The 12764-nt window shown below is 53.4% G+C and overlaps 5 protein-coding genes across 5 annotated transcripts; all 5 read left to right on the top strand.

The window, feature by feature from the left end:
- Positions 1 to 53: 53 nt before the first annotated feature.
- CkaCkLH20_03860 (cytochrome c oxidase assembly protein CtaG/Cox11) lies at positions 54 to 1030 on the top strand (the record flags this gene model as incomplete). Its single annotated transcript, XM_038886579.1, has 4 exons — positions 54 to 277; positions 342 to 411; positions 476 to 929; positions 981 to 1030. 4 exons carry the CDS (start codon positions 54 to 56, stop codon positions 1028 to 1030), a joined length of 798 nt encoding a protein of 265 aa, XP_038748421.1.
- An 818-nt stretch (positions 1031 to 1848) lies between these two features.
- On the top strand, positions 1849 to 2229 carry CkaCkLH20_03859 (ribosomal protein L24; the record flags this gene model as incomplete). Its single annotated transcript, XM_038886578.1, has 2 exons — positions 1849 to 1890; positions 1951 to 2229. 2 exons carry the CDS (start codon positions 1849 to 1851, stop codon positions 2227 to 2229), a joined length of 321 nt encoding a protein of 106 aa, XP_038748420.1.
- Positions 2230 to 3662: 1433 nt separating this feature from the next.
- CkaCkLH20_03858 (sulfatase) lies at positions 3663 to 5018 on the top strand (the record flags this gene model as incomplete). The annotated part of the gene is made up of 1 exon (XM_038886577.1): positions 3663 to 5018. One exon carries the CDS (start codon positions 3663 to 3665, stop codon positions 5016 to 5018), a length of 1356 nt encoding a protein of 451 aa, XP_038748419.1.
- A 4008-nt stretch (positions 5019 to 9026) lies between these two features.
- CkaCkLH20_03857 (nadh-dependent flavin oxidoreductase) lies at positions 9027 to 10298 on the top strand (the record flags this gene model as incomplete). The annotated part of the gene is made up of 1 exon (XM_038886576.1): positions 9027 to 10298. One exon carries the CDS (start codon positions 9027 to 9029, stop codon positions 10296 to 10298), a length of 1272 nt encoding a protein of 423 aa, XP_038748418.1.
- Positions 10299 to 11465: 1167 nt separating this feature from the next.
- CkaCkLH20_03856 (nacht and ankyrin domain protein) lies at positions 11466 to 12638 on the top strand (the record flags this gene model as incomplete). Its single annotated transcript, XM_038886575.1, has 1 exon — positions 11466 to 12638. The coding sequence occupies one exon, from the start codon at positions 11466 to 11468 to the stop codon at positions 12636 to 12638; it is 1173 nt and encodes a 390-aa protein (XP_038748417.1).
- Between the last annotated feature and the right edge of the window lie 126 nt (positions 12639 to 12764).

Raw genomic sequence — 12764 nt, 5'->3', positions numbered from 1 at the left:
ATGACATCCTGCGTCCTCAACAACCCACGAACCTCCCCTCGTCGACCGCGATCATGAATGCTCTCCCGCGCCTGCCCTGGCGCCAATCGGCCCAGAAATGGAGCTGCTTCTTCTGCCAGCACGCCCGCCCGTCCCCGCGAAACCTGCCTTCCTCCCCCGCCGCCCGCCGCGCCGCATCCACGACGCCCTCGCCGCGCCAGACCGGTCCCAGCTTCGGCGGCGCGCCGTCAATGGAGCAGGTGCATGCGCATTACAGACGGAAAAACGCCACGACTGCGTGAGAGGGAACCACATGAGTGAATTGGGTCCGGGGAAACGGGTTGCTAAGATCGTCTGCGCAGGTACTACACCCTCAGCGTCATCCTGGGCACGGTTGCGCTGTCCTACGGCTCCGTTCCTCTCTACAAGATGGTGCGCCCTCTCCTTCCCTTGCGCAACTTGGGTACACCCGGCACTGACTCCCTCGTCTCTCCAGATCTGCCAAACGACAGGATGGGGCGGCCAACCCGTCCGCGCCCACGGCCCCGACGTAGACTACAGCGAAGACGGCCTGGCCTCGCGGCTGGTGCCCGTGACCTCGGCGAAGCGCATCCGCGTCACCTTCAACTCGTCCGTCTCGGACGTGCTTCCGTGGAAGTTCACGCCGCAGCAGCGCGAGGTGCGCGTGCTCCCCGGCGAGACGGCGCTGGCCTTCTACACGGCGACGAACACCTCGGACACGGACATCATCGGGGTGGCGACGTACAGTGTGACGCCGGGCCAGGTGGCGCCGTACTTTAGCAAGATCCAGTGCTTCTGCTTCGAGGAGCAGAGGCTCAACGCCGGCGAGACGGTCGACATGCCGGTCTTCTTCTACCTGGACCCGGACATGGTGAATGATGTCAACATGCGCGGCATCGAGACCGTGACGCTGAACTATACCTTCTTCAGTAAGTTGTGCTTAGGGTTGTTGTTCAATGGAGTGCTGACGTGGTGGACAGAGGCCAAGTACGACGACAACGGCAAGTTTAAGGCGCCTTCGCCCATTTGAGCAGAAGTGAAGCTAAAACGGGATGTGAATGAAACGGGGAAATCACCACTCTAATGGCGTTCTTCAAGAATACGTCTGTACAAAACAACCGAACCCGTGGCTTTCAGGCAAGGGCTGTGTTACAACCATCTATGAAGATAAAAGAGGGAGCATTTCAACAGGCGTTTGGGACCACATGCATTCAAGGATGCTTCAGAAGCATATCAGTGTACATCTGTAGGATATCAGTCAAAAGAAGCATAGAGAGGCCACGAGCGCCGCCGCCATTTGTTCATCTGAAGTCTAATCGAAAGACTCATCACCCCTGAATAAGGCAGTCAGCCGACTCTTTCATCAACAGTCGATTGAGCTGCCTCTTACGATTTCAGGAAAACGTCTTGAAGATGAACTGGTACCCGGCTCTGAATGAGCTTGGTTTCTCAGGAAAACGTCTTATCTTATCGCCGATGACTTCCCGACTCGGAATCAATTAGGAGCTTGGACCACTTCGACAACGAACCATCACGTGTACCGTTCTTTAGGGCACTTAGAGGTCACGTGGTCTTTTTTCCACCCACCAAACGCCTTCGCAATTGCCAAAAGTTTTTTTTCTTCTGCTCGGTATTCCGTTCTCGCGACATTCATCCCGATCATTTCCCGCCCAACGACGTTCCTACTAACGCCTAGCCAAGATGACCAAGGTTAACCAGAGTACGTTCTGATCGCGTTCTATCAATCAATTGCTTCCAAGCTGACAATTATTTTCAGATGTTGCCGCCTCGCGCCGCAAGTCGCGCGCTGCCCACTTCGGCGCTCCCTCCAGCGTTCGTCGCAACATCATGAGCGCCCCTCTCTCCAAGGAGCTCCGTGAGAAGTACAACGTACGTCTTTTCTCTCAAAGCCTTCGTTTCGCGATCCCAGAAGTACTGACATTCTTTTAGGTCCGCTCCATCCCCGTCCGCAAGGACGACGAGGTCACCATCGTCCGTGGTGCCAACAAGGGCAAGGAGGGCAAGGTCACCTCCGTCTACCGCCTGAAGTACGTCATCCACATCGCTGGCGTCAACCGCGACAAGGTCTCCGGCCAGTCCGTCCCCCTCGGCATCCACCCCTCCAACGTCGTCGTCAACAAGCTCAAGCTTGACAAGGACCGCGAGTCCATCCTTGAGCGCATCAAGGTCGGCCGCGAGCTTCGCGTCAAGTCCACCGCCTCTGCCTAAATCTCCTCTCCGACGTCGACGACACCGGTGCCGACGGCCATGACGACGCGATCCTGAAAAGGGCGTGTCCCGTGTGTGTGCTGCTCGGTTGCCATCCAACCCCAACGATCAGCGGCAATTCAAGGGACAAAAACGGTTATACCCCAAATTAAAAAGGACACGGCGGCGGGAAATGACAATTTGACGACATCCTTTCGACGGCGTTTCGCACGACGTCGACAACACCTTGAAGCGTTTTTTGGCAACGGTAATTGCCTGGAATGGGAACACAAAAGACAACGAGGGAATTGACAAGGGCTGCAAAAGCAAAAAAAGTTTTTAGAAAATCAAATGAGAAATACTCTTTCTCAATGGCCATTTCACGTCTCGTGAAGTGCTCCATGGGAGGTCCTCCCGAAGCCACCATCGTCCGCCCCCTCCTGCCTAGGGCGATGCTGTCTCGGGTCCTCCGTCCCGTGTTGCTATACCGTCGTGACTTGGCTAACCTTCCCATCTGGCCGCATCGGCTTCAGAGGACAATGTTCTCTACTTGAAATTCGGAACGTTCTCTCAACGGTAGGTCCATCGCATTATTGTAGATGTGCATTCCCGCTAGGATATCTCCGCGTTAACCAACAAAATCCATGGTTTTCGAGGTATACGACTGGCGAAGAGCAAACCGGTAGGAGTTTGGCATGACCTTTCTTCTGCTCTCGCCCGAAGATTTTCGCTTAGACTTGTCGATGAGGTCGGAAATTTGATGGTGAGGTACATGCTTTGTTTTTCCCTGACGGACTATTGTCCATTGAGCACCGTTTCTGGGGCATTTTTATGTTTGGCCATCCTTCATAGCAATCGAGTAGAACTTGTCTCAATCAAATAATAATTTCTCTTTGAACCAACTGGTTCCCTCAGTGACTCGTCCTCCGTCCCTCAGCATTAGCTCGTGTCAATAAGACATTCAACCCAAGTCCTCCGTCTTTGCTAGACCGTATCTGGTGTATTTTAATTTTCTTGTGTATCTTTGTTTCTTTCTCTAGCACCGCTCGAGTCCCGACATCTCTACCGACTCATCGGACAGCACTTCGAAACATTCATTGAAATCGTTCGAATCCTCCAGGCGGCACTTGCACCAGACCTCGCTCATCATCTCAACATGACCCGTATTCCATAACGGTCTGAAAAGAACTCGCCACGGGCCCGTGATGATAGCCTATCATATCGATAAAGCAGTGGATGAGGACAAGATGCTTTACTCATGCTTTCACGATGGCGAAGCGGGACCCGGAGGCCATCTCCGTCCGGGAGTGCCTTTCGGAGTTGAGCGATCGGTATCAGCAGGCGAACGCCGGTCCATCGCAGCGCATATAACAAACCCGGTCTCGCGCAGTTGATATGAATTCAAGACAAGTCCGTTACACAGACAATCTCACCAGTCTCGGCGTGCTCACACAATGTCCCGCGACCCGAATCGCCCAAACATCGTCCTCGCTCTAGCCGACAACCTCGGCTGGGGCGAGCTGGGATGCTACGGCGGAGGCACCCTCCGCGGCGCCGCCACGCCCCGGATCGACAAGCTCGCCGCCGAGGGCCTCCTGCTGCACAACTTCAACGTGGAGAGCGACTGCGTCCCGACGCGGTCCGCGCTCATGACCGGCCGCCACCCCATCCGCACGGGATGCCGCCAGTCCGTCCCGGCCGGCTTTCCGCAGGGCCTGACGCGGTGGGAGAGGACGCTGGCCGAGTGCCTCAAGGACAACGACTACGCCACGGCGCACCACGGCAAGTGGCACCTCGGGGACGTCCCCGGTCGGTACCCGTCGGACCGCGGGTTTGACGAGTGGTTCGGCATCCCCAGGACGACGGACGAGACGCAGTTCACCTCGGCCATCGGGTACACGCCCGAGGTGGCGGAGCTTCCGTATATCATGAAGGGGGTTGCGGGGGAGGACTCGGAGAATGTTCGCGTTTATGACTTGGAGGCGAGGAGGCTCATTGATGAGATGTTGGTGGAGAAGTCCAGGGATTGGCTTACACGACAAGTCGAGGCCGAGAAGGCCTTCTTCCTGTACCACCCGCTCGTTCACCTCCACTTCCCGACTCTGCCTCACAAGGACTTCTCCGGGAAAACGGGACAGGGCGATTTCGCGGACTCGATGGCCGAGATGGACTACCGCGTCGGCGAACTCCTGGATCATATCGACTCACTCGGTATCAGGGACAACACCATCTTCATCTTCGCCTCGGACAACGGACCCGAGTTCAGAGAGCCGTACAGAGGCACGGCGGGACCATGGTCCGGGACGTATCACACGGCCATGGAGGGAAGTCTGCGCGTGCCGTTCATCATCCGCTGGCCGGGCCACGTGCCGCCGGGCGCGACCTCCAACGAGATCGTGCACGTCACGGACATCTTCACCACGATACTGGCCATGACGGGGTCCAAGGTCCCGAGGGATCGGCCGATCGACGGCATCAACCAGACGGCGTTCTTCAAGCAGCCGAGCACGGTGAAGTCCGATAGGGAGGGGTTTCTGTTCTACATCAAAGAGGAGCTCAGAGCTGTCAAGTGGAAGGACTGGAAACTGCATCTGGTGTGGGAACCCAAGGTCAACCAGTCGTCGGGCCGTCTTGAGTCGCCGTATCTCTTCAACACCGTGAGAGATCCGAAGGAGGAGACGGACATCTTGGCGTTTAATACGTGGGTCATGCAGCCGGTTATGAGACTGAGGACGGAATTCCAGAGGAGTCTGATGAGCGATCCCGCTCCGCCTGATCCTCTGAAGGACTTCTTCCACTCGAAGGCTTAGCTGAAGCTGAGCATAGTTGACTTGGAGCGCTGGGGTCGAGGGCAATCTGGATTCAAATGTTTATTTGCGATCTTGGACTCCGAAACCCGATCACAGGAATTTTAGCAGGGACGATTTCACAGTCTTGCACAATATCTGCGTCCGCCTCCTTCGGTGGGAACGTACTATTACCGCATTCTCTGACCGAGACTGTGGAACATGTTGTGTGCTGATTTACAAATGAAAAGGTTACATGAGAAAGTGACACAAAGCCGGCGTATTGTGAGAGCTGTCCTGGGAGCTGAAGGTCAAGCTTCTTTAGAACATCATCCGGTTGAGACATGCAAGAGAAAGCTTTATGCAGAAAGGGAGAGAATCTGAAACATTTTCCAGCGTGATAAAATCTCACAAACTGATGCCTTGGGGGAATGGATGTGACTACAGCAATCTTACGATGTAGGTAGGTAACATGAGGTCCAGCGCTTGGCTCCAGGCCACTCAGCCAACCCCAGGTGCACTACATATGCAGCTAGATAATTTCATCATGTCTTTGAATGGAACTTGAACCGACGTCAGCTCGAACTCAATGGTATGAGATGCATATATCTTTGTACGGTTCCCTCCGGGCGTAAGCCCGGCGGCCTGTAACTTAAGCCCCTCTCTCCTTCTTCAAGTCGTTTACTGTTACTCTTACTTTGAGCACACCCTGTATTGCCAAAACACTTTTTGTCCGCCATACTAAAGCCCTGAGAGCAGTTCACCGAGAGCTGCAATGCAGTCACCGACAACCACCGGGCCGGTGACCCTGAGGCCATGGGTGGAGGTACTTACTCAATCAGAGTCCGGCTTCGTCTGGGACCAAACCTTTACACTGCTACCGCAAATGTCGTCTTTTACCCCAGAACCCAGCAGCTGTTTTATATTTCCGAGGGACATTATGTGCAGTGGTAAACCTGAAGATGTTACCTCCGGTTATATCTGCTCAGGGGTACAGTTTGTCGAGGAAAGTCAGACAAAAAGCTGGTTGCCTACACAGTGCTTTCCACCAGTCCATGACAACATCTGGATGCCGTTCTCAACTTTCAGTAAGGACACTCACCCCTTTTGGCCGTTTAGATTTGACCCCTAAGTTTTATAGGCGATGTCTCAACCTGGGCTTACCCAGGCACAGCCTGCATCAGTGGCTGGGCCCCGGCATGCACCACAACCTTCCCAATAAGCTCAAGCACATAAGATCCCGGAGACTTGAATTCAACCATGGTGTTGTCCAACCGGAGGCTGGATGTGTCCCAACTCTTTGCATGGGTCAGTTCCTTGGAGGGGCTGCATAACCATAGTCAGGACCCCGACTGATGTCTGGTTCAACTCCGTCACAACGACCCCCAGAAGTGGGAGCTCACTTTCAATATCATGGAGTAAAGTAAGGCTCGCTAGTCTCGCAAATCAAATGCCAATCATTGTTCACCACCCTGTGTTTCCGATCTACGGTCGTAACGCTCCTGGCCAGGATACAGAAGTACCGCAATCGTCCGGATTGTCAACAGGATCGATTGCCGGTATTGTTATTGGCATAGCGCTGGCCTCTCTTCTTCTCATAGGCGTGTTTGTGTTCCTGCGCAGGACAAAGCAGAAACATGCTGAAAAACACGGCCAGGTCGCTGAAGAATAAGAAGTTGCCAAGTTGGGCCACGACAGCAAGCGAGAGCTTTCTTGCCAAGGCGTGGAGATGAGAGAGTTGAGCGCGACGACTCAACCCCCGGCAGAGCTGAACTCACATACACGAGCTACATAAATGGAGGCAAGTAGCCGCCCTGTTGAGTTAGAATCGTGATCGCTGGGTGTTCTCCAGTTATAATCGAAATAATTCTCATCCACATCTTCACCAAAAGAGACCTGCTAGGTGGTCAACCTGTCGAGAACGACATTTGTTACAGCACCCTAAGTCAAAAGTGAACACGTAGGGGAATGATGCATTATAGTTGGTCTGCCGGATTCCAGTGGTAGGGAACATGCCGGTAGAGTTCTGAAAAGCCGGCAAATCCAGACGCAACACAGCATATGCAACTAGATAATGTTCCTTCCGCTTCACGTAGTACTTGACAACAATATGCCTTCAGTAAGGAGTGGAACTTGTAAGACTTGTAGAACAGTAAGCACATACATTGAATGTTCATGGGTGTCTGGCTGAGCGATTGATGTTTAAGTCCTGGGGCCCCTCTGGTTCTATCAATCGGCCTCTTTGGTTCTGTTTCGCGCCTCATCTCATCAATAACAAGCTTGTGTCTGCCGTGAATACAACTCGTCTACTTTCTGTGAGCTGCGGCTGTCTGACGGGTAGAATGGGATCGACAACTTACCAACCTTTGACGGAGACCCTCACCAGAAGTGAAGATGGGTTCCCGGCCCTCCACCGCTACACGATGCCGCCTCAGACGACCCCCTTCACGCCTTCAGACAGTATCTGCGAAACGTTTCCACGGGCAATAAGATGCGCGGCCAAGCCTGAGGAAATAACTTCCGGGTTCACCTGTTGGGGAGCACAATTTGTGGAGTCGTCGAAGACATCTCTTCCCACCCAGTGCTTTCCAGAAACCTACCAAAGCATGCTTAGTCCGGTCGTCACGTTCAGTAAGTGGAATTTTCGGGGACGAATTCGGCGGAGTTACTTTGAGAGAACGTCTACGGCTGATCACATCTTGACAACAGGCGACGTGACCAGCCTGGCTTACCCAGGCACCGAGTGTATCAAAGGCTGGACGAAAGCGTGCACGACAACACTACCAGCGGCCGATGGCACCCGCTCCTTGACTCAGACGTGGTGCTGCCCCTCAGGATGGCAATGTCTTAATCCCGGGGATGGCGTTCAGTACCGAGACTGCTTCAGTTACCTCAGCACGCCAACAACTGTCTGGATCAACCAAATGATAACAGTGAGCGGCACATCTGAGCGTACGAACTGGAGTGCCTGGCAAACCCTTTCCCTCACGAATCTTCCCAACTCAGGCCCTATTCGTGTCAAGCATCCTCCCTTTCCACTCTACGGCCGTGATCCAAACCTCAAAGAAGAGGATGCTGCCGGTTTATCATCAGGAGCCATCGCCGGGATTGTGATCGGGATAGTGGTTGCTGTTCTGATACTTGTCGGCGGTGGTGTGTTCACAGTCCTGCGCAAGCGAAAGAAAATGAAGAACGGAGCTGAACTTTCTTCGGGAGGTATAGAAGGGGATCCTTTCCACAAGGGCTATGACAACAAGCAGGAGCTCTCTGGTCAAGCAGGGCATAGTCCTCAAACGCGAGAGCTGAACACCACGCCGCCACCACCGATCGAACTGTCGTCTTACACGCGGGCTACAGAAGTGGATGCAAACGATCGTCCTGTTGAGCTTGCGTCTTGAGCGATACGGGCGTACTGTGTGTGTTGTTCAACCAAATTTGGAGAGGGCATTTCGGGGCTAGATATTGCACGACGATTTGCGTCGAACTTGAGAATCCACGTCGGCCGGTAGTCCTAACTCATAATATATGTCGAAAATTAATTGGAGAAAGAAGAAAGGCAGTCTTTCCTGTTTCTGAGACGTGCCTGCTGTCTCGCTCGTGGTTGTGTTCTGCCCGTTCGGCAACAAATAAGTTACGCCGTCGGGGAAAATAGGGGCAAAGCCGACCACCACAATTAGTACGCCTTTTTAGATTGAGACCGTCACTCGCAGACCATGAGTCACGGACTCAAGCACGGATGCAAGATCCGACAACTTAGACAGAGAGGTTATTTCCCATTCATAACTCGAGTATTTGCCGGTCGGCTGGAGCTGCCGAGAGGCCAGAGACCGCGGTCATCGGTGACAAACATCAAGGGCCGAGAAGTCTCGGCTTCGCAACATAGTATCAGCTTTCGTAGCACCGTGACTTATATGACAAGACTTGCTTTTCCATGAACCTCATATAAAGTAGCCAACATTTACAAAGCCTTAAGAAGACTTCCTCTAATTCAACATCGACTACGACCGACATCGGCCAGAACCTACTTTCAAAATGGCAATTATCTCAAACGGGGAAGCGCAAAGTTCTCAAGATTACTTTCCGGCCATTGATAACCCGTCGGCACAAAACGTATCATACTATACCCCCGCCCAAGAACCCGTATCTGGGACAGGTCTGAGTACGACAACTGGCGCCCCGGTTCCCAAGCTCTTCTCGCCTCTCACTGTACGAGGCCTCACCTTTCAGAACCGTCTTTTTCTTGCGCCTCTCTGTCAATATTCAGCTAAGAATGGATACGCAACGGACTGGCACTTGACTCACTTGGGCGGAATCATCCAGCGTGGACCGGGGTTCACTCTCATGGAATCAACTGCCGTGCAAGAAGAGGGCCGCATCACCCCTCAGGACATCGGCCTGTGGGAAGACGGCCAGATCGAGCCCCTGAGACGCATTGTCGAATTCGCCCATAGCCAGGGCCAGAAAATCGGTATCCAACTCAGCCATGCCGGCCGAAAGTCTAGCACCGTGGCGCCCTTCCTACACATGAACGCTACTGCGAGCGCGAATGTCGGCGGTTGGCCTGATAAGGTGTACGCCCCGTCAGCGCTGCGATTCAACGATGCCTATCCGCAGCCAAAAGCCATGACTATCACCCAGATTCAGGAGTTCAAGGCGGCGTTTGTGGCTGCGGTCAAGAGAGCTGTGACAGCTGGGTTCGACGCCGTCGAAATTCATGCCGCCCACGGGTACCTTATCCACCAATTTCTAAGTCCCATCAGCAATCAGCGCAGCGATGAATACGGCGGGAGCTGGGAAAATCGTGTGAGGCTGGTACTTGAGATCACGGATATGGTCCGAGCTGCCATTCCGGAAGACATGCCCTTGTTCGTGCGGATCAGCGCGACGGATTGGTTCGACAATATGAAGGAGGAGTTTCCGGAGAGCTGGACCGTTGCAGACTCGTGCAAGTTGGCGCCCATCTTGGCTGAGAAAGGGGTCGACTTTCTGGATGTCAGCTCTGGGGGCATTCATCCTCTGCAGTCCACAAGCATCAAGTCCGGCCCCGGATACCAAGCACCTTTCGCTAAGGAGATCAAGAAGGCGGTTGGGGACAAGATGATTGTGTCAGCCGTGGGAGGCATCAGCACCGGCATAATGGCAGAGGGGTTCCTCCAATCTGGGATAGATGTGATTATGTGCGGGCGCTGGTTTCAGAAGAACCCGGGTTTGGTGTACGCTTACGCTGACGAACTTGGCGTTAATGTCAAGATGGCCAATCAAATCGGATGGGGCTTTGGAGGTCGTGGCAAGGGAAAGAAATAGGCAATGAGAGTAGAGCTAGAAAATAGATGTCCATGCGTGGCAACGATCAAAAGAAATCAATCTGCGGCCAAGTTCCGATTCCCGGTACTTCATTCCGTCCGAAGGCCCGAAAGAGCGGGGCTGATGCCGGCGACAGCGCCGGTCGATGTCCGGGCTGCACGCGTGCCTTTTCTAGCATTACGTTACGAATCTTTTGCTCATCAAGTGAGCAATTGACGCAAGATGCAGGATTATGCGCAGACTGAAGTCGGATACGAACTGGACGTTTGGGGTTGTTGACCTAAGTGGGTATCGTGAGGCTTCATATCCACCTTTGTTTCCTGGAGCAGACATCAACAACAATACCTATCAATTCCCCGATAGTCTAGTGGTGAGGATATCTGCTTGTCATGGAAACACGATTCGCAGGGGACCGGGGTTCAATTCCCCGTCGAGGAGAACTCTTTTGTTTTTTGTTCAGAAGTGCAGCGCTTCGTAAATGCTTTTGCTTATACGTTTGTGATCTAGGAGCAAATTAAATCACATCCTCCTGAGGTCGTACACACCTACTGCCAACGAGGGTAGGGACGACGACGATAAAGACGCCACCAATCACGGCGATACTGATGATAGTGATCATCTTTCAAATGATGCAACATTGACTACACCAATAGCGATAATGGGGTATCGACTTGCCCTAGGGTAGGTGTGACAGCGCCCCATGAAGCATAAGGCGACAGTCTACACAGATCCTCTCTCTGACTTGATTGTAAACAGCTGCAGCCCTTTGCGATCTACCTACCTCTCTTGATGGTGTTGATTGTCGCAATTCCTTACTTCTAGATTTGGCGCGTCGCACGGGAATGGAATGAGAGTCGACGTTGTCGAGTGTGGTGAGGAATGTACCGCTGCGAGTCGCTTAATACGTGCGACCAACAAGCGGATACATGCAGAGATCTGAAGTCATCTTTCATTTACATCCAGGACTTCGTTGGTCTTACCTCACGTGATTCTTTCTCAGATACCAGGGGAACCCGCGTTTTCCAGCGTTCTTCATTTATCAATCGCTTCGTTAGTTTTCACCCCTTACATTCCAAGACTTCTTTCTGCCCACAGCAAGCGTTCGAACCAAACATTATGGGGAACAGACGTGAGCGCATAGATATCATTCGCGATCGAATATCTCTTATGGAAGAAGCAAATATTGAGCGTCGCCATAACGCATCCCTGCCCAAGGAGTGGGAGCGGCCGTGCCAGGCTGTCGCCGACCTCCCACCCCTGCCGCCAATACTACCCCGACCTGAATATGCGCTGAAGCCATACGTGATCAGCCACGCAGATTCCGTCGTTCACTTTCTCGCGGCATGCGAGGAAGGCCTTCTCGAAGAAGTCTCGGCTTTCATTCAACGGCAGAAGCCAAGCCAGGCCATCCTCCAGTACGGTCTCGAGCATGCATCCTTTGAAAACCAGGTGGCTGTCGTGCGATACCTGCTCGACCTAGGAGCAAAGCTTCACGGCAACGTCTTCGTACGGCCTGAATCCCAGCCATGTACCCGCCGTCAGCCCGTTTATGCTGATGTCTGCATCTTCGACCCTGGCCGAGAAGACAAAGGCGACCTCCTGCCCTTGGTCAAAGTATTGACGGAGTTTGGTTGGCATCCAAACCAAGCCTGGAAACTGACTCTGTACAACGTGGCCAAGATTGCTTTGCCGTATCGGGGTTGCCTGATGAACAAACCGCTCTCTAAGTTTCTCTTGGAGCACGGCGCAGATCCAAATATCGATGGAGGTCACCTGGTCAAAAACGGGAGCCCGACTCTGCAGAGGGAAACCGGGGAACTTTTGAACGCAGCCTTTGGCCTGTGGGACATGGAACTCGTCGACATGCTCCTCGCACATGGCGCAAACCTATCGTACGCCCGACCCTTGCACAGCCTGGTATCTGGGCAAGTCAAACAACTGAGAAACCTGGATATCTGGAATGTGCCATTCTCCAGACGACGTCCGCTCGCAGAGCATGTCCTCGAACTGGGTCTGATGGGTGTGAATGATGTGAAGATGGTGCCCTACACCGACATGATCTGTCGCCAGAGGGGAAGCACCTATGAGACGACAGCTTTCGCCTATGCATGTGCTGCGCAGGATTACGAGTACGCCGAATGGCTTCTGGAAAGGGGCGCCAACCCCGAACTTGCTGGTGGGAAGGCGTTTACACAGCAGTGGTTCTTTTGGTCTGGACCAACTAATCCCGAGACTGTGCGTGAGATGGTGAAGAAAGTGAAAGAAAGGAGTAGCAATGGGGCTGGTAGGAGCAAGCGGAGTTATGGCGATTTTGAACGAGACAACCTTGATGAATCGTGAAGGATCTTGTCTCGCCGCCGGGGAGATTCTTCAGTTGGCTCTAGGCTGTAGGTTGAACGAGTTGACCTTCAAACTTCTGGATCCAGACTTTTTGATGTCACTTGACGGTATGCTCAGTTGGTCATC

Source organism: Colletotrichum karsti (assembly GCF_011947395.1).
Source record: "Colletotrichum karsti strain CkLH20 chromosome Unknown Scaffold9, whole genome shotgun sequence".
Classification (NCBI taxonomy): domain Eukaryota; kingdom Fungi; phylum Ascomycota; class Sordariomycetes; order Glomerellales; family Glomerellaceae; genus Colletotrichum; species Colletotrichum karsti.
The sequence above is the reverse complement of the archived record's forward strand: the minus strand, read 5'-3'. Positions and strand labels throughout refer to the sequence as shown.